This window comes from Leptosomus discolor, chromosome 5 (genome assembly GCF_034619465.1).
Source record: "Leptosomus discolor isolate bLepDis1 chromosome 5, bLepDis1.hap2, whole genome shotgun sequence".
Taxonomy (NCBI): Eukaryota; Metazoa; Chordata; class Aves; order Leptosomiformes; family Leptosomidae; genus Leptosomus; species Leptosomus discolor.
In genome coordinates, this window is record NC_141395.1 from 19,144,427 (window position 1) to 19,171,437 (window position 27,011).

The 27,011-nt window shown below is 37.7% G+C and overlaps 1 protein-coding gene across 1 annotated transcript; it reads left to right on the top strand.

Annotated features, from left to right (window-relative positions):
• The first annotated feature begins 1,171 nt into the window (after nucleotides 1-1,171).
• Nucleotides 1,172-25,113, top strand: TANK (TRAF family member associated NFKB activator). The gene is made up of 8 exons (XM_009958400.2): nucleotides 1,172-1,270; nucleotides 4,503-4,611; nucleotides 5,438-5,550; nucleotides 14,517-14,696; nucleotides 15,968-16,044; nucleotides 18,271-18,389; nucleotides 20,023-20,603; nucleotides 24,946-25,113. The coding sequence occupies exons 1-8, from the start codon at nucleotides 1,172-1,174 to the stop codon at nucleotides 25,111-25,113; spliced, it is 1,446 nt and encodes a 481-aa protein (XP_009956702.1).
• The last annotated feature ends 1,898 nt before the right edge of the window (nucleotides 25,114-27,011 follow it).

Below are 27,011 nucleotides of genomic sequence, written 5' to 3' on the forward strand. Positions count from 1 at the left end.
ATATGAAAGATATTCAAGAAGAAGAAAACATGAACAAAAGCTTCAAGCTGCAATCCTTAGAATTTTGACCAGGGTCCAAGACAAGCTACCCTCATACCCTTCTTGCTTGGCTTATCCTCTTCTGACCGCGCCGTTTTCCTTAATGGTGCCTGTGGTTTATGCATAATCCCAGAAGACAGTGCGAGATGCTAGTGGCTGTCCGTACTGTGTGCTGTGAGGCAACCGTGCTTTAAATATCAGGAAAGGAGAGGAGTGTTACAGATTTTATTTTTTTCCTTAATGCTGGTACTTTGGGGTTTTGGGGTTTTTTTTTGAGACTTCATTAACCTGTCCTATACCGTACTTACATTATGAGAAATTTTGATGATAAAATTAGTTAGATATATTACTGTAGAAGCAAAAGACCTGTGTTTGCGAAGTTCACTCTGTCTTGAAATTCGAGTGTGTGACATTTAATAGTGTTGAAGTCTTACGTGTCAAAGTTTGTGAGCTGTAGTTTCAGGAATTGTTATTGAAATTGTTCACAAAGTGTAAAAAGTTGATAGTATTGGGTGCAAAGGTCTGAGTCTTGCTCATTCTTACTGGTTGGTATTACTGATTTTTAGATAAAAGATGTTTTAGTTCACTTTGTAGTGTTACTTGTGTTGCCATTCTCAAATGTGGCGTAGAATAGGATAGGTCCATGCGACCTAATGTTACTCATCTTTTATCTTTTTATTGCTTAATGTCAGAAGCTGAGGTTTGGTTTGGTTTAATGCTATATGTTATTTCACAATTGAGTAAACATTAAACTATTGGAAATGTCATAAAATCAGGTAACTGATGATCTGTACCAACTTGAAGTTTCAGTCCTCAAGCACTGTAAGCACACATACATTTATATATTCTGTACATCCAGAATTTGATTCAGAGCTAACCTGCTTTTATTTGGCTTTTGTTTAAACCTATCCCTGGACATGAAATTAAATATGGAGGAGAGCAGAGCTATAGTTCAAACTATTAGGTGAGTTAATGCTCAAACATACTGCGCGTATTACTTGAATTTGATGGTAATACAAGTGTTTTTAGTTACGTACCTCTGTTTCCTTAGCATTCTCTCTTTTTCCTTCTGATTACTTTTCAGGTCTGTTAACTTGACCATCTTTTCAGTGATGAAACAACATTGGGAATTATGGACAAAAACATTGGAGAGCAGCTTAACAAAGCTTATGAAGCCTATCGACAAGCATGCATGGATAGGGACCATGCTGTGAAAGAACTACAGCAAAAAGTATGTGTTGGGTTCTGAATTGTATCTCTGAAGCCATTCTTGCCATGGAGGATTGTGGTACCTGTACATTTCAGTTTCACTTTAGCTATGCGCACTTTAGTGTATCTGTTAAAGCTGGAAATTCCTGTTACAAAACCAGGCCAGTGCACTGCAGAGTAACTCATCAGGCTGTGAATGTAGTATGTGACTTTCAGGTTTTCAACCTTGAATCTTTTTGTAGTTTTAAAGGTGAGAAAAGTGTTCTCTGTTTTGGAGTTGTTAATGAAGTCTTTTAATGTAAACAGCAAAGATGTGTTCAAAATTTACCTAGCTTTAAGTACTTTTTAAAATTTAATTTGCTTTATTAAAAAAATACTTTTAAAATTATTAATGTAAATAGCTTAATAATTTTTTTCTTACTAGGAAGAAATTAAATCACTTTTATGTTAATAGGAAGATATGCCATATGAATTTCTAGTTTACTTGATGTAAAGTCAAAGACTAACATGTTAAGCACTGTGCAAGCTATTAGGACAACAGTTTTTGTGTTGAAACATTTACAGCAAACTTACCTTAAAATTATTAGAATAAGTATTGATTTTTTTATTTAAAAATCATCTGTACAATTATTCTTCAATTATGACGTAATAGAAAGATTCTGGAGGCATTCTAACCAGTAAGAAGCACCTTTAAATTTTTACTTAGTCTGTTGTAGAACACATTCCTTCAGCCAAAACTGTTCCAGGACTTCTCATCACGTTTGCCAGCATGTTGCAAAGCTATCAGTTTTGGGCTTTGTCATACTAATTTTATCGTGAGTATTCTGCCCAGCGGTGGAACCTCTGGTATAGGAAGGCTTGAATGTTTTTGATGCTCCGGGACTTTCTGATACTTCCGTAGAACTGGTAGGCTGGGACTTTGTTCAGGGGCAGATGAACCATACTTGATGTCAAGTTATGGAAGTAGTAGTAGAATTGGTAGGGGGGAAAGGTCTGCTTGAGAATATTCTGATATCTGGGCACAATCTTGCCATCCCCTTCCACAGCAAAATAAACTAGCCAAGGCACTGCGGAACAGGTGTCAAGCCAGTTGTATATGCAGACATCCACGGTGCAGTCAATCTCGATTCATTGTTGCAGCAGTGCTAGTGCAAATCTGTAGTGTTTTCTGTACTTAACAAGCACAAATAGTGTGTCAATACGTTTTGTGCTAAAATTACAACTACCTGAACAAAAGGCAACACATTTTAGAATGTTTGGGAATCTTTTAAATTCTGTCTCTTATGATGAACAATGAATTATTTGAAGGAAAACCAGTTAAGTTAGTACTTGTGGGCCACCTAACAGTACGTGAAAGAAACTTCTGCCCAAGCAACAAGACGTCAAGTACAAGGTCAGATAGCCCTTCTAAAGTCTATGGAAGAAAACCGGAGAAGTGTGTGAGATCATCAGTGTTAAGGGAACTAAATGCTTGCAAGACTTCTCTGAATTTTATCTGGTTCAGAAATTAAAAATTAAAGCCTTTCATAAAGGATTACTGCCAGTTCAAATCTTTATCATAATCAAACTTTCAGTAGTTGGATTTCATGACTCCAAAGGAGAACAAAAGTATTTTTTCAAGAGTTGATACTGTAATTACTTGGTGGGGTTTTGTTTGTGTTGTTTTTCAGGTTTTTTAACCAAACTCCTGTTTTTTTTAATAACCTTTGTACAGTGCTTTACTCTAGTAACTTCCTCTGTTCATTGTGTGGCCTTCACACATTGTTGGATTGTCCACCATTCTGTTGTTAACAGTTTACTACTTAAGTTACCGATAGGCCACTTGTTTTGCCAGTCTCTAGAGCTGGGAGCCATGTCAAGCACACAGAAGCCAGAGTCATCTCGGCCAGATGGTGTTTGATACAGATGGATGGTTGGTTGTCATGCAGATCTCCTAGTTGGTAACTTGTTGCTGCCATCTGACTCAAGGAATAATTTGTGCACACTGGCTGTCAAAAGCATCTTCTCTTCTGTCTGTTTTAGCTGTCATGTCTGTGCTCTGTACAGAAGTGTTGACAAGACATTGCTGTTGTACATTTTCAATTTGGTTCTCAGTGATTTTTCTGCTTCATGAGGTCTCTTATAGCTGCTGGAGTGTACTGCTCTTTGATCACTCTTTTTTTTTTTTTTTCCTTTTTTTTTCTTTTTTTTTAATAAACTCTCGTAATACAAGTACTACCTGGCCTTTTAAAATAAATTTTGCTTGTAGATTTTTTTCCTGCCTGCTTTACAGACAAACACACTGGGCAGTAGGGGGGTGTGGAATTTAAATGTGATTTGAGAGATTTGAGAATTGGATAACAGTATGGATAATCTATGAATAGACATGAAAACAATGCCTAGTCCTGTCCCAGGTTGTGACCTGTTCAGTAATAGACATATTCTTAATTTCAAAAAAAATCCTTACATTCCTGCAAGTTTCCTTGCTGGGACTTTACAAGTTTTCTTACTTGTTTTTTAGCACTACTGTAAGTGCAACATTAGGCATGTGAAAAAATAGGTTTGGAATATTAGCATCTTCCTGCCACCTGATCATTTGTTCAATTAACTGGCTGTCTAACAGTATTTATACACTTCAGTGAAATGTGAGCAGTCTTATTAGTGTCTGTGCAGCCTGTTTATAGCATTAGATGGAGTACAGCTAGATGAAGAATGGGGCTGTTTCCTTGCTTTCCTCCCCCTGTTTTCTAGGTTAGAAAAACAAATCTACTACGTTCAAAGGCACAGGCAAAACTCTGTTCTTAGGCAATTAAAGTTATTCACAAAGTATCTGTTGTATGGAATAAGCAATGTTGTTTTATTGAAAGCCTATTTTTATATAATTTATTTGTTAGAAAATATGGGGGAAGAAAATTACAGCTTTCTATAGATAAACTAACTGACCAGCATTCCGAAGAATACTGAAATTCTAATTTTAAACCTGATGTGTTCTATGGCTTTTAATGAAGAATCCTAGGTTAAAAGTTATCCTATCCTTTACAACTGCCTAGGTTGAAAGAGTTGCTGAAAATCAGGATTTATTTCCTATAATGCCTTTTCTAATCAGTGCAGTCTCAAAAATAAGGACTTGCCAAAGGTGACTGTAGTTGAGTTTTCACACAGAGGTCCACAACTACAATTATCTTTAAAAGAATCAGAGCTGCTTTTTATATGCCAAATAGGAGACCCCTAGTCAAAACAGAATAAGATTAATGCTAATTAAATTATATTTGCAGACAGAAAACTACATGCAGCAAATACGTGAACAGCAGGAAAAGATAGAGCTTCAAAACAGCATTATTGCAAAACTGAAATCACAGTTAGCTGCTCTGAATGCTAATAGAGGTATGTACTCCAGTTTGCACGTTATTTCTTATTATGCTGTGTTGCATTGATGAATAGTTCTGACTTTGTTGCTTCAGTTTTTACAGCGTACATGTCTTAAAGCTGTATCATACTTTTCTGTGAACGTGAGAGTTTACACAAATGTGCAGTTTCAGAATCTATTTATAAAATGCAACACTTCTGAAGTGTCTCTTTATCCTCTTCAAGAAATGGTGAGATTTTCTTTAGAGGTAGAACCTGCTTACACTGAAGCCAATAAAAGTTATGAAAATATGGGTTCAAATAATTCACTAGAATTAAGACCAGAATTGTTACATATTAATTTTACAGTTACCTGTTAATAAGTTTAGCTTGGGTTGTTCTAGGTGTGAGTGCTATGGTTATATGTCTTGTGATGCTAATCTTATTGGATAACCATAGCTTTGTAAGCAAGTAATTCTCTTTCAAATCAAATAGACCTTGATGGATAATTTTCTTTCCACTGTTTGACTCTATTACACAAATAGGAGAAAAGAGTCAAAGTAACCATGTGTTAATCTGCCATGCTCATTAAATATTTATTCACACTAGCCTAACACTCCTGGTTTTCATAAATACTAGCAAAGTGGTTGGCTTTTACATTTAAGAGTACATGTACATTCTTTATTGCTGGTTTCATTTTCCGTTGTCTCTAAGCTCAGAATTGGGCTTCTCTTACTTGTTTACGATGAAGCCTTGCTCAAAGAAAATAAAGAAGTTAATATAAGCCTAGCTTCTTTTCATTTTGCTTGTACTTAGAAGCTGGCTGGGGAAAAATGCAGTGACAATCAGCTGCTTTTTTTTTAAGGTAACGCGCAACCCTACGTTCTGGTGCATGAAGACATTGAAACCTCCAACTTATCTTTCAGCCAGCTTTCTGAAAAACTGAACGTAGCAAAGCAAAGAGAAAAACTTTTAAAGGTATGGTCACCTATAGTATGTTTAACACAAGATCACATTTGTGCTGTGATTATAGTATAAGAACCTAAAGAGATAAGTGAGATTTTTACTGGTGCCTTTGAACTGCACTTCTATTAGAAGATGCTCACCTGAAGTGCATGAGTGTTGTGCCACTGTGGTTTACTTAGGTGAGGATCTAAGCATCTATCTTTGATCCTCCCCACTGCAATTGCTGTTTGGCCATCAAGCTCCCTAAAATAGCTGGTTCATAAGGTAGGAATTTACTTGCTTATTTATTTCTTAACCTGACAAAACCGGTGGTCAAGAAGGGGCTTTCTCTCACAAGAGCTTTCTACTTTGCAACCAGTCTGTGTATTTTTGCAAGAAATAAAGAATCTGCACTCAAAAAGTGATGGAGTGGAAAGTGAGCTATCCATCGTTCTGGAGATGCTTATGATTTGTTTGGTTTTTTAAATAGCCGACTTTAATACGATGTGTCTTCTGCCCCCCTTCACTGAAGTAACACTGAGATTTTCACTACAGCCTGTTGAGAGGAACAGGAATAAGCATAAAGCAATAGTGCGGGATAGATGGGAAATACCTTCAATGTATTTTGCATATAGAGAAAAGGCAGCAACAGAGACACACAAAGTTGCATTGTCCTTATCCTAAGTCATCCTACTGTGTTTTTTGAGAACTTTCTTGTGACATAAAATCTCTTATTTTTTAATATGAGTCTCCAGAGTAGGCACTTTGTAAGGGTCATAAAAAGACCCTTATATGAAATCAGGCACTGTATTTAAAAGGAATTAATTTCAGGATTTGTTTCCTAAACCTGAGCTATAAACAAATTAATTATGCTGAATTCACAGAAATACATTTTTTTATCAGAAATGTTGATTTAAAAATAATTTCTTTGGATTACTGGTGCTTGCTTAAATATCTTGAAGGAATCTCATTTGAGACTAAGCCTTTGCAGACATTTTAAACATACTGTTACCAAGAATTTATATATACTCCTGTTTATTTCAAAAAAAGTCTTTATATAATTTTTCTACACTAGAATCTGTAATCACAAGATGTCATTTCTTTCCTAATCTTTGCATTTATTTGGAATAAAACACAGCTGAAGGGTTAATTATTTGATGGACCATCTTTGCATATTTTTACATTTCTCTCTCTTGAGTTGGATAAAAATTAGGTCTTACACAGTTGCATGTGGAGACCTGACCAAATTCATGCTCTTGCTTCTGAATCCTTTCTCAAGGACAATAGTTTTAAGTAACTTAGACATATAATGAGTAGGAGAAAGGAAGCTGTTATCTGCCTTTCTTGTGGGGAAACACTGAGAAATTATGTGATCTATACAGAAGGTTGCAGGCAATGCATGAGAAGCTGGAATCATAATTTCAGAGGCTATTTTCTTAATGGAATGAAAGATGTTTGTCTTTATCTGCATTTTTTTGTGTAGTCAGTTATTGCAGTTACCTCTCAGAAATAGGTAGTTCATCTGGATTTTGCCTGATCTGTTCCATGAACAGAAGTATTTCTGATATAACTCCATGCAGAATCAACTATACAGTCTGTCTACATTTAAACCCAGGCACAGTGCTATACAAATAAGGTATTTCAGAGAGTATCAGTAGAGATCTAAACCCACGCCAAGTCGGGCTGACCTAGCCTACTTTGTGTTCCTGTTACTGGGAATGTAGTAGCTCTCCAAGTGTTGAGAGCATGGAGCTTGAGGAAAACATGTTTCACTGAACCAGGGCTGGCTTCTGCAGAGGCACGTGGATACCTTTGCACTATCCCTCAAATATAAGGAGGACCCTGATGTTTGGTGTTGTGCATGGTAAGCTTCTGCTAACCTGACACAAAGATGTCCAAACAGCACAGCAGAGGTACACATCCTTCTGTTAGCTCTGGCAGTGTTTTGACCATGCCATTCATGGGCTGGCTGTGCACGGGGATACACAGCAGTCTCTGTACACAAGTCCTCATTTTATTGAATGAATTCAGGGGAGGAGAACCATATAACCCAAACTTCCTGTTGAAGATGATGGAAAATTAGTTGTATTGTGAGAAATGCTTTATATGTCTTTATGGCAGCTGCCAATTTTTACACTTTTTAAATGTAGAAATTTTGGTGTATGATGGATAAAAAAGGTAAACTGCATGGAATGAGTGTAAGGAACAAGTTGGGGAAAATGAACAGTAGCGAATCACCAGGACAACATCAAGTTAACCTGAGAGTTCTCACTTCTCTGTCTTTCTGAATAAATTTAGTTTAAAAAAAAAAAAAAAAAAAAAGGCAAAAGGAGATGATTCTTCACAGGATAGGTAGTCAACCAGTGGAACTTCCTGCTTTGAGGGAAAATTGGATAACTTCATGGAAGAGAAATCTGTTGAGAATTAATACATACATAGAAACTACTACTAAGAAGGTCTGGGAATTTATTAAAGAATGTGTCATGAATGCCTCCTGTTTTCTTGTACTCTTCCCTAGACATCATATTTTGACCAAAATCCCATCATCCTGTCACTGATCCAGTATAGTTGTCTTATATCTAATTCAATAAAGTATTGGGGTTTTCAGCTATTGAAATTTGGAAGCTCAAATATTCTATTTGAAAGCCTGTATTTTTCTAATCGTATTCTATCTACCTTCTGCTCTAAACCAAGTAAGTTATGTCTGTGGCCATTGTCCTCTGCTGCATTAACTGCTCTATTCTACTTCTCCACCAAAAATTTCAGGCTTGCAAAATGTACAGTTCCAGATAATAAATTATGATTACGGCCTTTAAGTTAAAATGTTACTGTTTCTTCCTGTCCTTCCTTGAAACTCAAGAGTATCTCCTGTGGCTGGAGGTGCCTGGATTTATCGATACCTATTGACACAGTCTATTGCTAAATCAAATGGGATCTCTCAGTGGACTATATTCTGTCCTCCACTAAAGTTGATAGAAATCCTGGACTGATGGTCATAGGTGCATGGCTAGAGCTTAAATTTTAGAGGTTTAAAATGAGGAAGGGGTTGGCTTTTCTATGTTTTCTAGTAGGTAGCCATACTTGTGTATTTTACCTGCTGTTGTCAAATTCTGTTGCCAGTGTGTCATAAAATGTTCTGTTAGTTTTTGGGGGTTTTTTTTATTGTTTACATTAATCTTTACTGAAATAAGTGAGTGGACCAGATTGACTTGGTGGTCACTACCAAACAGTGTACAAGATTATCAGAATTTTTCCAGTCCCCTGCTTGAAGAGACCAAAGGGACCTAAATTGCTGCCTGGTTTTGAGTAAAGCCTGGCTAAACTTTATTAACTAGGAGCAATGTGGATCCAGTTACTGGTTCAGAGCCAAAGCTGTCCAGCAAACAGAAAACCTTAGTAAGCAAGGCTAGACAATGTCAAGTAAACCTTCTGCATGCTATTTTTAGTACAGTCAGACATCAGAATCCTTGTAAACTCCATAAAACACAAAGCTAAAGTCATACCTGCGACAAGAAAACATGCTCACGTTCATATTTTCCTGGGTCAAGAACCTCAGTATTAAGCACTGCATGGAGTTTATTGATGGCGATGAAAGAGAGGAGGAAACTGTGTCAGGAATGAATGAAGCATATGGTATGCAAAACTGATCATTCTGCAATAAATGTTCAGGTCTTTTTTGTGCAGGACATAAGCAGAGGAATGACAAGAGTTATGGTAGTCATCTTTGTGCTCAAAATTACAGTGCTAAAATGACTTGCATCACTCAGAGCAGCTACTGCAGCAGTCTCGTAGAGTTGTGTGTTCCACTCAATACCAGCTTCTCTAGTGTCACTTTGTTTCCTATGCTTTGATGCAAAGAAAGCTGTAGTTCATGATTTTGTGCTAGTTGACAGTTTTATGCATTTAGCTGTTCTTTGTTGCTGGTACGATGTATGCAGTAGGACTAGTTAGGGCCTGCTACCTGATATAAGAAATTCCAGCATCAATGGCCTTTTTTCTTACTGCTTCACCTGTTTAAGCTATCTCTACCCAATTGTCTATGTTTAGCCTGTACCCAGGGCTAAGCTATAACAGTTGCTCTGTCACCCAAGGACCCCTCACCAGCCAGGAAGGGGAATCGGGAAAAGGAGGAGACCCCTGGGTTGAAGTGAAAACAGATTTAATGAAATAGCGCTAGTACCAACAAAGGTATACAAAGTTATACTCAGCCACATGAATACGCAGTGGTCACAACAGGAGATCAGTCCTCAGGAGTGGGGAAAAGACAAAGAAGGAACAAGAAGAACCCCACAGAAGCTCCCCTTCCTCAGCCAACCTTCCCCCTTTATAATGACCATGACATTATGGTATGAGCTACACCTGGAGCTGACTCAGGGCAGCTGCCCTGGCTGACTTGAGCCTGCCGACAGCCTGCCTAGCATGGCTGGGCTGGGATTCTAACCCAGCCAAGCCAGGAAGCCAATAATAAAGAGTGTGGTTAAACTATTAAAAGTTACAGTTAATATTTCCTGAGACCGCTTATAGTAGTTCATCAGCTGAATAGTATTTTTCCTTGAAACCATCTGGCACTTTGTTTATTCTAGGAAGCCACTGAAACAGGCTGTTATAGCACACTTCAGGGAAGAATAAAAGGACCTGCCTTTGCAGCAGTACAGCCTGGGGACTGACTGGCTGTGGAGCAGCTCTGCTGGAAAGGAGCTGGGGTTTTGTTAGACAGCAAGCTGAACATGAGCCAGCAGTGTGTCCTGGCAGAAAAGAAGGGCAACAGCTTCCTGGGCTGTATTAACAGGAGCACAGCTAGCCCACCCAGGGAAGCGAGCATCTCCCTCTACTCAGCATTCATTGGACTGCATCTAGAATACTACATCTGGTTTGGGGACCTCCAGTACAGGAAAGACATTGATAAACTAGAGTGAGTTCAGCAGAGGCCCCACTGAGTACATATGCCATGAGAAGAAGCTGCAGAAACTGAACTTGTCCGGCCTGAAGAAGAGATGGCTTCAAGGGAAGCTAATAGCTTTCCAATACCTATGTTGCGGTTATCAGGCAGATGGAGCCAGGCTCTTAACGATGGTGCATGACAAGAGGATGAGAGATAATGGACAGTTAAAACATGAAAGGTTCAGACTGTACATAAGGGAAAACTTTTTGCCTTGAGGACAGCCAGACATTGGAAAAGGTTGCCTGGAGAGGTTGTGTAGTCTCCATCCTTGAAGAATTCAAGACCAAACTAAGTAACCTGATCAGACATTGTAACTGACCTTGCTTTGATTAGGAGCTAGAGAAGCCTTGAGGCCCTTGCAACTTGAATTATCCTCTGATCCTGTAAAGCCTCTCCAAAAGAAAAGAAGCTGATCTGTTCGTAATACAGATGTAACCTATTTAACTGTCTGCTGATACCAGTATGCTTAAAAGATCCATTGCATGGCCAGGTACCTAGCTGAGCAGTTACGACCTGTGTGACTTACTTATTTGTCATGACATTAGCTTTATAAACTTCAGCCAGTTTATAAATGTTAGCACATTGTTGCAAGCACCCAAACTTAGTCAGTATTAGAAACTGTAAGATCATCAAGCTATGAAGAGCTGTATTATTGGAAGATCCCAAAAGGTGTAATCATTTCTTCAGTGTATTTCCTGGTGTGATATGCTGTTGGGGCACAAGAGTGATGACTTAAATCAGTATGTACGGATATATCTTCACCGTAACATGTTGCATGGCTCTTCTCACATTGGTTCCCATGTGGTTTTTCTCACTGTTTGCTTAAATCTTGTCCCCACTTCCTGCAGGAATGTAGAAGAAATGGAAGAGAAGTAATGGCCATTAACTGCAATGCTCCCAGTTATCTGAAAGCTTTTGAAAGCCCACATGTTATTTGGAGCTGTAATAGTCCCATACAGATGACTTATGTGCGTGCAGACCAATGCTGTATCACAGGCTCAGTGAAAGAGTTATTTTACTGTCCTTAAGATGGAGTTCTTTGTTGGCAAGTGTTGTCTTTGACATAAGCTTTTTCCTAGGTGTTTGGATTTCCAGCAAATCCTTTTCAAAGGTAAATACAGGAGAAGCTGCGTCCCATTGGGTTTTTAAATGAGAAATGGTATTTGACCATGGAATGGTCAGACTAGATATAAGGAAGAATTTTTTTACAATGAGGGTGGTGAAACACTGGAACAGGTTGCCCAGAGAGGTTGTAGAAATGCCATCCCTGGAAACACTCAAGGTCAGGTTGGACGGGGCTCTGAGGAACCTGATCTAGTTGAAGATGTCCCTGCTCACTGCAGAGAAGTTTGGACTAGATGGCCTTTGAAGGTCCCTTCCAACCCAAACCATTCTATGATTCTGATGTTTGGGAACCCTGTGACCAAATAATGGCTCGGTGGTAGCTTGGGTTCTGCAAACCCACACCATAGAATAGCCCTGGCCATCCCGTTCCTGCAGTGGCAGAAAGCAGTTCCCCATGCTACAGCTACTGTGACTTTGTAGTCTTTAAAGAACATGGAAAAGGTATACAGTTATAAAATTATGTTCAGCATCTGGCCCTGCTATAACTTTCTTCAAAGTATTTTCAGATCTGTTAAGAATACTTTTATGCATGTCTCCATCTCCTTTTAACATAAATTGTTCTTTCTTTCCCACATCACTAGAGATGATTGTCTTTCTCATTCATTGGATACTTCCTTAACTTGCTTTGAACTTTGTGTGCCATAGTTCTGTATTCCTTCCTAGTGTTCTTGTTGTTCCATTTGAGAAAATGAAATCTAGCTGCTGTAGCATCAGTTATAGAAGTTGATGTGTGGGTTCTTTAGCCTAAAATCTTCAGTCTTCTTATTTGGCTTTTTTTTTTCCAGAACTACATCAAAAAATCTTTCTCTTTTTTTTCTCTTTTGCTGTTTGGTGTTTTGTGGTTGTTTTTTTTAATCTGCTTCCCTGGATCCTTACCCACTATGATGTATACAGATTTCACACTAAAAAGAGTATAGAAAGTGTTTCATGATCTGTCCCAGGACTATACATATATGCCCCACACCACCTGCCAGAAGTGCAAAGCATGGAAGAAGGGTTAGGATTAAGGACATGTTTTGAACCCACTGAGCAGAAGAGGCTTAATCCGCATCCCTGAGATAGTACCCAAATATAGAGTTGCACTGAACCTCTTACCATAGGTTTACTATTCAAGCTCACTGTTCAAAGAAAAATACCAATGCCTCCAAAGCCGTTTTTCTGCATTTTTTTAATCCAGCAAATACAGTTTTTTGAGGCTGAACTGTTGTGTCAGCTGCATATAACACATCCATGCTTAACCACCCGGTGTCTCTGTAGACCAGCTCTGGACCCGTCCCTACATGGCTGTCATTGTCTAGCAGAGTAGACCCTACCTAGCTAATCTCTAAATGCACAACCTCACCCTATTTAGGTCCCATATGTAAATACAAGTGTTCTTGAAAAAGCACTTACTTGCTTCTTTCCTTTTCACCTTGCCCTACCTGTCTACAGACTGTCTTACTGCATTTCACTTACATTACTTCTTGCAGAGTTAACCCTTTGGGTTTACTTCTCTTACAGAGACAGACGTGGGGCTTCAGGCCACTTTTTGTGACGCTTGATACAGTTTAACATCAGTGTTTCTATAGATTTTGGAAACTGACCACTGTAAGGTTTTCATAGCCACAGTTTTTGACCATAGGTTGTTTCTTGAAAATTATCCAAGGACTACCTTTGTGCATTTAAAAAAAAATTGTTCATTATATTCTTCATTCCACCAAAAAGCCCACATAAATAAAAATTCCATGAATTACCAGATGGATAGTTAAAGTGGGGGCAGCCACTGCTTTTTCTTTCACAAATCTTTATGTCATTGCAATATTTGCAATGTACCCTTGGTTATACATACAAATTGGGGGCCGAGAGGCTGGAGAGCAGCCCCGTGGAAGGACATCTGGGGAGTTGAGTTGATGGCAAGTTGACAGCAGCCAACAATGTGCCCTGGTAGTCAGAAGGGCAAACTGTGTCCTGGGGTGCATCAAGCACAGCATAACTAAATGGTCAAGGGAGGTGATTGTCCCACTGTACACTGCACTGATGCAGCCCCATCTCGAGTACTGTGTACAGTTTTGGGCACCTCAGTATAGGGACATCAGACTATTAGAGTGTGTCCAGAGGAGAGTGACCAAGATGGTGAAGGGCCTCAAGGGCAAGACTTACGAGGAGCAGCTGAGGTCAGTTGGTTTGTTCAGCTTGGAGAAGAGAAGGCTGAGTGCCCTCGTCACAGTCTACAGCTCTCAAGGGGGGCAGTGGAGGGGGAGATGCTGATCTCCTCTCTCTGGTGACCAGCGATAGGACACGGTGAAATGGAATGAAGCTGCGTCAGAGGAAGATCAGGTTGGGCATTAGGAAAACTTCACTGAGGGGGTGGTTGGTCACTGGAACAGGTTCCCCAGGGAAGCAGTCACAGCACCAAGCCTGTCAGAATTCAAGGAGCATCTGGACAATACTTAGTGATATGGTTTAGTTTTAGGTAGTCCTACAAGGAGGAGGGAGTTGGACTCAGTAATCCTTACGGGTCCCTTCCAACTTGAGACATTCTATGATTCAGTGATTCTGTTCTTGAGCCTGCTCAAAAATTAGCTGCAGAATACCATTTTCTTCAAAATTGTTTAAGATTGATTGAAATTAATGAAATATTGTTATATATATTGTACATAATATATTGTGCATAAAATATTAATGTAAGTGAACTGTCTTTTTTATGAACACTAATATGACTTTCAAAAATTCAGAACATACAGTTGTTTGGATTAATCATCTATGATGTTACATCTGTGTGTAGTGGTAGAAGGTCTTTACTATCAGTTTAAAATTAATAATGTAATAAATAAGACCGGCCCTTACTTATGTTGCGAAAGCTTAGTTTAGCTTATTCCAGACTTCTGAATAGTGATATTCCACAAGCCTCAATTCTATTAATTGTACTGGTGTTTCTAAAATTATTTTTTAGGAACAGTTAGAAAGTGAGAGCATGAAATTGAAGCAACTTGAGGACAAAACCAATCAAAAGGAAAGGAAGCTTTTATCTATTATTTCCAACCAAGAAGATAAAATAAGAACTCTGAAAAGCAAATTGAAAGAATTAAATGAAGCACAAAAGGGTATACAGATGCCAGCGTATAAAAGGGAGGTAAGATAAGAAAGCAAGTAGAGGTAAAATGAAAAAATCAAACATTTGTAAATTATTACTTCTTTCAAACATGTTTATACTAATTATTCACTGATTTTAAATTTCAGGATTATATAATTACTAGAAAATCATTAAAGTATATAAAGCACATAGGGAACATCAAACTATGAAATACATATTGGTTGGTTCATGTGTTAATTATGTTGTGTTATGTCATTAGTATTTCAGTATTTGTAAAAACTCCAGGTTAGCATTTCTGTTTTGTAATTTTCAGTTGGAAGTTTTCACCATGATTGAGTTGATTTTTTTCACTTCTATGCCACCTTATTTTTCTTACACAGTAGCATCCAGGATGTTATTCTGCCCTTGTGGGGTAGGTAAAGTGCAGTCATCAGTGTGAATCTAACCACATAAACATGTTTTAGCTAGCTAATTTGAAGTGAACATAGATAAGGGTAGGAGCACAGCAGAACTTGTTGCTATTAGACTTCCCAAGCGTTGCTTAACTTACTGTGGCAAGCATTTGTAACCCACCTTGCTAGGTGTAAGGCAGCTCAAATGTGTCTACAGGAGCTGCAGCTGTACTGTACTGCAAGGTAGAACAAACCTGTAGGCTATGGATCTGTGATTATAAACAATGTGCCATTGAAATCAGCTGATTTGGCAGATATATGATCAAGTTCTGTGTCTGGTTTGGAGCACGTATGAACTACCCAGGCCATCTGGTAATGTAGATCTAGTGGAACTGCAGCTTAGTGACTGGTTATTATAAAAACTTTCCTTAATGCCTGGCAGATTTAAAACTATGTAATACTAGAGTGAACCACAAGGTGGTAGTCAAAGTTAATAACTTATTTACAAACCTGCTGGAATGCTTGACATACTAGCTTGTGATGTGTTCATTGAAAATTTCAGTGAATAAATTGATTTTTAAGTGCTAAAATTGCTGGATACCTCACTAACAAGCTTATACACAATACATAATCTTAGTTTATACATGATTGAAACTGAATTACAGTCAAGGAATATTCTTAGAACCAGTTTCCTTTCAAGGGAGTATGAGCAGAGGAATGCCACACTGAGTTGCCAGGTTAAACTAAAAATGGAAATTTCACACAAACAGTAAAAATCTGCTTTTGTCATTTTGTGACTGTTTTGAGAGCTTCCGAAAGGGCTAGGTGAAAGATTCCATGTCATTTTTATTCATATCAGGGTAAAGAACAAAATTAATGTGCTAACCTCTGATCAATATTTTCATATTTTACTTCAAGGTGAAAAGTAAGGAAGTTGTTCCAGATAAGACTGAATTATCTCTAGGGATCTCTGGTATTTCACATGTGCTTGAAAGGTAAATACTTTTGCAGCCTTTTTGAAATTTGCTTTTAATTGTCTTTTCTGCCATTAAATAAGATGAGCTATTTCCCTCTTTCCTACACAGTAACTTAAAAATTAACTTGATTTTTAAAACTTAAAAATTAGAGGGTGGCAGGGAGGGGCAAGCAGCAGAGGTCAAAGAGCTGATGTGGGAAGGTAATAAAGCCAGCAACTATGTGGAATCATAGCTGGGTCTTTGCAAGTAGGGATAAGAAGGAGGAAGAAAAATAGCCACTTGGTTCAGCAGGAGGTTAAACTCTGTGGGAAACAGCAGTGGATGTTAATGCTGGGTTTTGGATAAACATTAACTCCCTTGCATTAACTCTGTTCAGAACAGGAATGTACTACCGTAATGGATTAACTGATGGCAGCACAGCAGAGGAGCCTGCTGCGCTGCCAGGAGGAGGTCTGATAGTCAGCATGAAGAAATAATTCTTGGCGTGATCCATCCTAAACGAGAGAGTTTGAAACCAGGTTTATCTGTAAGCTGAAGCCAGACAGCTCTTGCTATGACCAAGGGACCAAAAGCAATATATTTTCTAAGCAAGTATTCCATCTTCTGCCATCTTCTGGGAAAAATATTGACCAAAGTCTTAGGTTTGCATTTTTCACAGGATAGGCAGTAATACCACCAAAAAACAATTTTGCTGAGGTCGAGTAGAAGATTCTCTAAGGTGAGGCTAGGAGAGTATTAAGGAAAAGTATCATAAATTCTTGCTGTCTTCTTATACTCTTGCCTAGGCATCTGCTTTGGCCACTCTCAGACTTAGGCTAGGTAAACTATGTGGGTCTTTGGTCTGACTCACTGCTGCTTTATGATAAGAAAGAGAGGAAATAAGACTGTGATCTGATAACGACTTTTTTGTCTTTATGGATTTATATCTAAAAACCGAAAAACCTTTGCCTGTCTTCTGTCTCCCTGCTCTCAAATAGCTCCCATACTTTACTGTTTTCTTGGAAAGAGGTATGTGACTGGTAAGATTACTGGTAATCTTACGCTAGTAAGATTATAGTATAGTATCACAAGTGTCTAGCAAACTAAGACTGAGTCATCTAATCATATGTATATTTTAAAGCTCTGATTAGAAACTTGTGTTAAGAGTATTTTTTGATTTCTTATTTATCAAACACCTGAAAAATGGTCAGAATGTAAGTGTTAACAGTAGCAACTTTAACTCTTTCTGTAGGTTTTTTTTTCAAATGAGATACAAATAGACATTTGTGTCTTCAAAAAGAGAAGCACAGGAGAAGTAGCAACACAGCTCCTGACACTCCTGATTGCTATATGAATAAGCAGTAAAAAGGAAAACAATTCACTGGTTTAAAGAAAAATCCCTTTTGAGCTCTTTTGATACAAAGATGCAAAAGAGAACAAATCCAGTTTGTCACCAACTTCACTTTTTCATCCTTGAAGTTAATTTTATAAAATCCATTATATTGTGCTTAGAAATATAAATTACTCAGCAGGTTTATCAAAATTTCACAATGAAATGTTACAGATGCATCAGTGACTGCATAACGTAGTGCCTTTGGGAAAATAGAACTCACACAAGCATGAAGAACTATTTTTACCATTTTCAGTGCAGATAACTAAGTATCAGTTGTCCTTATGATACTCTGGAAAAGACAGAATAAGAAAAATCCCTCAAAATAAAAGGAAAAGTCGTGTGATACTGTATAAAACAGAGAAGGAATGAGTTCACAAGCCCCTCTCCAAAATGTCGGGTAGGTAGAGAAGGAAGGAGCAGTAACAAATGCTTGTGTTCCTTCTCCTGCAAAGTCTGAAGCACACAGAGAACAACAGAAAACAACTAGTGTTCACAGCAGCATCATCTTATTTTCCCTAGAATGAGACAGAAACAGTACCCTTGTGAAAGATAACCTGTTCCACAAAATACCTGAGGGAACTGAAAGAAATGTAAAGGCTGGATTTTTGGGGGTGGTCCTGCAGAGTCAGGCCCTAAGCTCAAATGTATGTGTGTATGATATGACTAAACAGCTCTTTGGCATCATTTTCTTTTCCCTTTTCTGCTTGCTTTTACTGAGGAGAACAAAAATATGTATACATATGTTGAGGAACAAGGTATCCAAGAAAAGTAGCTTACACTATTGTTTTTCTCTGGTTTGTGGGTGTGACTAGATTAAAGGTCACAACAAGCTGAATTGGTTGACTCTTTAATTTACAATTTTGATCTTCCAGGGAAAATCTGGAGACTATTTTCCAGGACATGAAAGAAGAGTGTCACCAAATATGTATGCTAGCCAGAGAACAAACAGACCAGCTAAGTAAATTTAAGATAAAGCCAGAACCTGAAACTGGTAATATCATACTTAAGCTCTTATTGTGATTCAACTGTTTGAAAGCTTTGCTTTATATTTGAAAATACTGTAAATTACACATACATAGAAGTACTTCCACTGTTTACCATCTGCCTTTTTCAAGTCTGTTCACATGGTGCTCAGTATTTCACCAAGAAAATGCACCGCCAGTTTTGGCATTCTATGACGAATGCTCCAAATCACATGCTATAAAAGACAGTCATCACATCAATGGCTCTTGTAATTGTTTTGTCCCTTGGAGTGAGAGGCAGGCACTTACTACATGTGATATCCCATCATACTGTGTGAATGACAGCACTTGCTTGCTTTTAATTTAGCTGTCAGTTCAAAAGATGTCTGTTATGAATGTCTCAAGCCCCATATCTGTTAGAGGAAAAGCCGGACTGAGGAGAGTCAGAGGACTTATTTTCTAGACTTCCTTGTGCCGACCTTTGAATACTGTTTTGTTATATGGGACACAGCTTAATCCAACACTTCCTGAAAACAAAAGAAAGACTTGATATTTGTTGCAACTGGAAGAGATCCTGAACGTCTAGTTCTGTTAATGCTTACATTTAATATAATGTAAGCTGCTATGGGTATTCCCTACTAGCTTTTCTTAGTGGTAGGATCGGACTCTTCTTAAGGGATTTCAAACAACACCTGCCAAATTTACATGGTTGAAGCAAAAGACGCTGATTTCAGCACATGCTTCTGATTTAGGTTATACCATTCCTGAAGTTTTGTTACATGAAGTGCTAATGTGTAGCTTGTGGCTTCAAACTGCTATGTCTGAACTGTATTGTTATATCCTGATTGTATACTGCTAAACTTTATTATTTGGGGGTGGGAATTTTGGGGGATGAGTGCTTGGCAACTTATTTCAGAATGGATTTGTTTTCCTTAAATAAGTGCCTAACTCAACTGCATGAAAAGCTATATGATATAGATTTAATCTGCTTGATTTCTGTTACTTCTGTGGCACACTTTACTACAATATCTGAGTGATATCAGAAGGCTGCTCTACAGTAAATATGTACTGAAGTTATTCTTCCACCTGATTAAGAGTAACCATGTATATTATTACCATTTTTGTTAGTAAGAGTGCCAAAAATGAAGGGAGAATTCTCAAAGCAAAGGTAAAATATGGTCCCAGTTCTGAATAGTTACTCAGTTTAAATATTTACCTAATTTGGAAAACAATGGTTGTTTAGTACCTGAATACCTTCTGAAATCATGCTCATGGTGCTTTGCATGTTCTTGGCACCGTGTGAAATGGTTTTGGTTCCAGCTTCTATTTCTGCCAGAACACTTCAGTAAATATATGCAAGGATGTGTTAAGAGTATGGGACAACATCATTTTCAATAAAATGAAAATGTTTGTAGCCATAAGTCAGAGAGAAATAGAACTATTAGAACAGAATTATTTCCTTTTATTTCTGTTCTGATAGTTTTTGTGTCAGAGCTAATGTTTGTGAAGAGAGCTATGCCTCAAACTGATTTCAAAGAGAAAAAAGAAAGGTTAGAAAGCCAAGAAGATCAAAAACCTCTCAGGAAAAATACCCCACCACCACACCTTTAATAACTGTACTTCAGTGGACTATTTAATGTTTTCTTCGTTCTTTCTTCACAGAAATACAGTTTTCTATGCCGATACAGTGTACTGATAAAACTGATGAACAAGCAGAAGAGCTTTTTAAGCCTCGGGTTATAAAGGATATAAATAGAGGTGCATCATGCATCACATCTATCACACCAAGAGGAGTGGGCCAAGATGAGGACAACAACTCTGTAGAATCACTTTCTAAATTTAATGTCAAGTTTCCACCTACAGACAATGACTCTGCTTTCTTGCAGAGCACTCAGGAAAAACCAACAGTTCCTTGTACTGGTATAGCTGAAAACATGCTTCAAGATCATCATTTTAACCTGGAGCACAGAGACCGTGCTGTTAACCTCAGTAAATTGGAACCTAACTCATTTGAAGCTCATGGAGTTGATCTCATGACCTCAGCTTTGCAAAACTTAACTACTGTTGACAAAATAAACCCCCCAAATCATGCAAACATGCCCATAGAAAATACCCGTGACAAAACATGTTTAAAAACAGACACTGATTTCACATTTGTACCTAAGCACACAAACCAGGGTGTACCTGAAGTAATTTTTTCTTCTTTAGAAGCTGCTGGGACAACCGTCAGAGGTCCTCATCAGGTATCTTTCTATAAATACCATACATTTCAAAAAATGGTAATGATTCAAACAACCACTTTGCAAGGATCTTTGAGACGGGATTAATATATTATATGAAGTATCTCCTCAGTCTTTTTTTACGACAATATCTCTTGCCAGTTCTTGCTGATACTGAAGTGTGTGTACAAGACACTTTTCCGGTGAAGGGGCAGGAATTTAAGCAGATGTAAGCACTGGATATGCTTGCACAAATTTCAGTTCATTTAGATATTAATTGCTTCTATATCTATTTCAAAGCTGTCGTTAATCGTAAGATTGCTTTCATTCTACCCTTGATCTCAGTTGAATAGGGCACATAATTATTTAATTGTTTTTAATGTACAGCAGAGTATATGACAAATGGACTTAATTAGTCAAGCTGAACACATAAACACTGTGGAAAAATTATCTACTTTTTATCTCATTCTGAGGTATAAACAGCACCCTAGCCCTCCCTTTTAAGAAAACTTAAAATTTTTTCTTCATAGTTTAAGCAGTCAAGCAGGAAAGCATATTTATTTTTTCAAATTAAGGGAAGTTCACTAAAATACTTTATTTTAGGTTTATGTAGGTGCTTTGGGGTTGAATTTCAGTTATAGCTTCTTGAAGTCCATGGGAGCTTCTGAAAGCAAGGTCCGGTTGCTGTAATGCAGAAAAACATTTCAGCAGGTTCTGACAGTCACGTCTCTGAATACTTTGCTTCTTTTGTGTAACATCCTGTCTCAACTGAAATTGCTGGCAAAATTATTATGGACCATGATAGACTGGTATTTTTATGTTTCTGTGGCTTTTCTCACACCTTGTGAGAGGACAGCTTTTCAAGAATAATCAAATAGTGATATTTAGGAACTTATGTGAGGGTGAATTTGGCATATTTTTATTATTTACATCTATGTGGTTTTGTGTTCTTTGCTTATGACAAGGTACATGCAGCAGAAGAGCTTTACCGCTCAATCTGGCCACTGCATGACATGCAAAACTAGCATTTGGAAAATGTTTGTACGACATGATAGCTTTGATGTTTTCTTCTCCTAAAACATACTCAGTCTGGTTTAATTTTCTGTTGCAAACCAGATTTGGATGAAAAGTTTAAAGCATGGAAAGTTTCCTGCTCTTCATCATTGTATTTTAAACTATAAGCCTGATTTTTCAAAACATATTTTAAATATCTATTTGTAATGTAGGAGATCTCAATTCTATACCAACTTACTAGTGACAGTTTTTTATTGTGCTTTGTTTTTCATTGGGTTCTCAGTTAAAGTTGTGACTGAGTTAAACAAGTTAAACCATTTATTTTATCACTGGTAGAATTCCTGTGGAGCTGTGAACCATTCACTCCATTGCTTGTTACTATCCTCTCCTTCTGTATTCCCTCTCCAGCTTGTTCTTTTACTAGTTAGTCTGTGTATTCATTTTTCAATAGATGGCACCCTGCATTGTGTATTACAGCAAGTGAAACAGCTGGTATGTGATTATAAATTGATAGGGGAGTATGCAGCTTAAAAAGGAGGGAATTGCAGTTGAATAACATTAAGCCTTCGGTTTGATCATTCGTATTTCTGCAAAATAAGGAAATTAATTTGGAGCCATCATTTATAGTGTAAATTATCTACTTTGTGGAGAAAAATGTAATAATGCTAACACTTGGAGAAAAGAAAGCTAATGGTGACTGTTCCAGTATTTGTAAGTCATACCTACAATAGCACTGTAGAACATACAGGACATTGATTAAAATGTTATATCTTATCCAGAAGCTTGTCTGAAACAAGCCAATATTACTTCAGAGTCTATTACGCACACATCTGTGTATATCAGTGTATTTAAACATCCACCACCTTTATTCAGCTGCCTTCAAAAGAGGTTTTTAAGTATTTTTCCCAGTGAATCGGACTCAGCTTTGGAGCTTTTTCTAACTGTTAGTTGTGATAAAGATTTGATTCACAGAAAATATATATGTAGATTAAAATACTAATGTTTTTTAAAAGATACTTGCATACATGCCCCTTTGGCTGCATTAACCTTAGCAGAATTTATGCATAAACTTGTTCTTAGTATTTTTACCACCTTTCTTGGGGGTGGTTACGCTGCTTACAGCTTCCATCATCCCTGACACTGGTGAAGCTCCAATAGGGAGGAATTATATACCTGATCTTTTTTTTTCCTAGTGTAGATAAAACTTTCAAGTATTTACTACATATGTTAACTTATAAAATGGAAAACCCCATAAATGCAGTAGATTTGGCAACAGTAAGTTCTTGGAACTGCTCTCAGTTGCTGTAATAAATTTAGCTCTTTCCTTCTATGTGGATACTAAATGTGAAAACTCAGTACTGTTTTCTTAGCATGTAACTTTTTAAAAAAACATGTGACTGAAAAGAGCAGCAGATTAAAATAAACACGGATATTAGTGGACCTAGGATTTTACAGACTACATTTAACTGAGACTTGCATATAGATGCGTGTGTTTATCGGCATTCACAGTTTGAGGGGGTTGTTTCCACCAAAAGTATTTCTAGGAATGTTCATTATTTTAAAAGCAAATTGATAATCTATTAATCTTAATCTGAATGTTAATGGAATATCTGCTTAAATATATCCCTGTTCTGAAAAGCATGTTAAGCACATGCTTAACACTTAAAGAAAGAAATGGAAGCTAAGTGCCTGCCTTGGTGGGTTGCTGGAGGAGTACCTCCCCTTCTGCTTCCAAGTTTAGAAATCTTACTATGTCCTTTGTGGGGTTTTTACAATACTATTTTATCTTTTTTCAAATGGTGCTTTACATCATGAGGTATTAGAAACAAGTAATTCTAAACACATTTCTGTAGGGATGTTTAAGTGTGTCAGTGTCTAGATAGATTTAATATGCAATTTACACCAGCAACATACAATAAGTAGAGTCTTTGAGCTGAAAAACGTGGTGTGATTGCACTTAATTACTAATTAGTCAATTTAATTATATGGATTGCTGACTATAATGAAAGACAGTAAATCTGCTATTGCTATCTGATAAACTAAACACTGTTTAAATAGGGAATGGACGGGAAATTGACTCCAAGAAATTCACCTGGTTTAGAAAGAGGGTTTAAGCACTATGAAAGCCAGGTTAGTTGTAGGGTGAGTTACCGTGGGAGGAATAAACAATAGATTCTAACTGTTTGGCATGATGAAATTTGAATAAGAGCTGAAAATTAACACTTGTGGGTAAGTATTGATAGCAAGAAATTTAAAACTTCTAAAGAAACTACTTTCTAAAGTATTCTTGCTTGCCTTTCCATGTGTGAGTGAAGCAAGAAAGAAGAAAACTGAGCCAAAAAAAACTGTAGGGTGCTCTCCTCTTCTAGGTTCCATCCCCACATAGAGCTCATACCAGCTTGCTGCCATTCTGTCTACTTTGCAGTCACATCAGTACGCATTTAGTTTTTCATTTACTCAAAACCTAGTTGTCCAGGCCATGTAACACAACGGTGTATTTTGTCTTGTTTTGCTAATACTAAAGTAATGAAACTTAATTTTTAACTTTACTTTGAAAACAAACAGCAGACATTTTGATTCCTGGTTGATATGAAGCTAAATAATTGGTGTGCACTCTGACTTAAAGTATGTATCATGCTGAAGTCCCTTGAACTCCAGTGTCAGGTAAACAGATTTGCTGGCTTTAAACTGAATAGCTCAGGGACCAAGAGCAGTACAGCTGCTCAAACAAATTTAGCATAGTTTACAGAATTGCCTGAATGCATGGATAGGTTTTCAGATGATCCCATTGAGTTTGATGCTGTTACGGCAGAAGGAATGCCAAGACAGATTATTTGAGACACATTTACACTAGAAGGCAGTCAGAGCAAATAGGTAACTTAAGCCATACAACATTGCTTTAGTCATTTTGTCAGTAAACTGAGAACTAGTTGTGTGTCAATAAGAATAGAATAAAATATAATTCATATTAACTCTGTACAATAAACATTTTATTCTAAGGTAAAAATGTTTTCTCATTTCTGTTAAATAGCTATTACATCCTATGACTTCTACGGTTAAATACTGAAACGCAAAGTTAAAGAAGAGCCTTATATGTATCAGACCGATATTACAGAGTTTTGTTCATGGCAGTATTTATCATGAATAGATACAGAGGCATGTTAAGTATTTACAAGGATAGTATGTTTATAGAACTTTAAAAAAATCAAAGTCTTGTCTTGCTTCTCTTAAACGAGAACTCTCTCATTAATGTCTCTGGCCAGGCAGGTGTAAAGATTACCTAGTTTAAAGAGGCAGGTATTTTTTTATATAATTGTAAACCACAGCAATAATAATTTTCTGTTTCTTTTAGCTCGTTTGGCAGCCTCGAGACAATGATTTGCTGGCACAAGCTTATACAGACTCTGAACTGAATCAGTGTGGAATATGTGAATTCTGTCGAGAAGTTTTCCCACCATCTATAACAACTAAGGAAGATTTTCTTCGGCATCTGAATTCCCACTTTAAAGTACAGTCTTAATGTATGAGAATTCAATGGATCACTGGTTTTGCATACATTTGGGGTTTTTTATTCAATAGATATGTTAAGAATTTAAGAATTAAGACTTCTTGTAACAAGAACTCATGACTGAAATTATTTGTCAGATAGGCACATTTTTAATTGGTCTTTGACAAGGTAAAATGAAACTATCATTCAGTACTGTAATTCACATTATTGCTTGTTATGCTTCAATATTTCCTTTGAAAGTGATGTTAAACATCTTTGATTTTCTTTTTTCTTTTTTTTTTCTTTTTTTTTTGCAATTAATCATTGCCTGAATAGGCCCAAAGTCATGGTTATATTTGTGAGTGTAGACTTGCAGGATTAATGCCTTAATCTGGCTGGGGAAATTGGTGTAATGCTAGGATTTTTTTCTCAATATCCAGTGATGTGATTATGTTCTCCTTGAAGTAAACAGAAGAGAGGTAGGCTCTCATTTTTCATTTCTATTATAAAATTTCCAAATTTAACTTATAATAGTAAACTGCTTAATTCAGGTTCTTGTAAAATCATCACAGGAGCAGAATGCCAGGTGTGACACAATTAGGATAGGCTTCTTCACTAGTAACATAAATGAATGGTTGGCTTTCCCAGATGAATTATTTGCTGGAGAGGGTAACCAAACACACCACATAAATGCTCATTTTGCCAAAATGTAATGGTAGCAATTTTTCGAATATCTGTTACATGTTATTAAAAAAATAACAATTTTGTTCATGTACCTTTCTAGCATTAATAATTAGTACAAATATTTTCATGAAAAAGGTCATATTATTATGAAGGATAGAGTGAGAAAAGGTTAAACTTTCTCTAAAACTAATACCAAAGATTATTTACTTTTCCTTCTGGTCTGCTATGAAGGACTGCTCAAGTCTCTTACAGCCTGGACAGGAAAGGGGAAAATCTAATCACCCAAATCTCAGTGAGTTCATTTTTAACCTGAATACGCTTAGTGGCTTTCTCAATGCAATTTAAATTTGTGGTTAGTTGCAGCATTGCATTTTGATAAAGCTTGCACATTTTCTGGATTTATCTGGATCATATTAAAAAGGGGGGGTACTAAGTAATTTAAATTAATGATAAAGGGTGACATGGAGCTTTTTGCATTTGAACTGAATATAGGTTTTAGTCCTGGTATTTGATAATTAGCATTAATATTTTCATAGCAACAAGCACGACAGTTTCTCTTTTTAAAGATTTGTTTGTAGGTGACCAATTTCTGGAAGAATTAACACCTGCATAATTTTTAGAAATTGATTTTTCTGAAATTATTTTCTGTGTTTTGGACATCCCGTGTTTGTGACTGGCTGCCAGCAGCGTGCCCTAATAAACAGCAGTGTACAGTGCGTGTCTGCTGCGTGACCTGGAGAAAGCGGTTGTTACTATTAACAGCTCTGAAGCCCCGCCGGTGCCCAGCCGGAGGAGGATTCGTGCACCCCGGGACCCGCCGTGCGGCGTTTGAAGTACCTCCCCGGCGAGCGCGGCGGGGGGTGGTTCCTGGGAGAGGCACAGGTTCCAGCATTGGGAGAGGGGGATGCGCACACCTCCAGCACCTCCAGCCAGCCCGGCACAAAACCGACTTGTCCTCTCAGCCGTGAAATCCGAGCTCAGGAGCTCACGTTATTGAGAGCTGGACAAACCGCGAATCTCCTTCAAAGCAAATAAAGTCATCCTCTGGCCCCCCGCCGCGCGCGGGCGCGTTGTCCCCGGGAGCCCGCCTCTTGGCCCCCTTGCCGGGCCGTGGCTCCTTGTTGCCGGGGGCGGCCTGCCCCCCCCCCTGCAGCCAGGGCAGAGCGGGGAGGGGGGCAGAAAGCGGGGGGACACGGTTGCCTGAAGCCTCGTCGACCAGCAGAACCCACCCATCTCCCACTCTGAGG

Coding starts and splice junctions, on each gene's coding strand:
- TANK (XM_009958400.2), top strand. CDS start 1,172: ATGGACAAAAACATTGGAGAGCAGCTTAACAAAGCTTATGAAGCCTAT. Junction 4,612..5,437: donor TGCTCTGAATGCTAATAGAG/GTATGTACTCCA, acceptor TTTTTTTTTAAG/GTAACGCGCAACCCTACGTT. Junction 5,551..14,516: donor AAAGAGAAAAACTTTTAAAG/GTATGGTCACCT, acceptor ATTATTTTTTAG/GAACAGTTAGAAAGTGAGAG.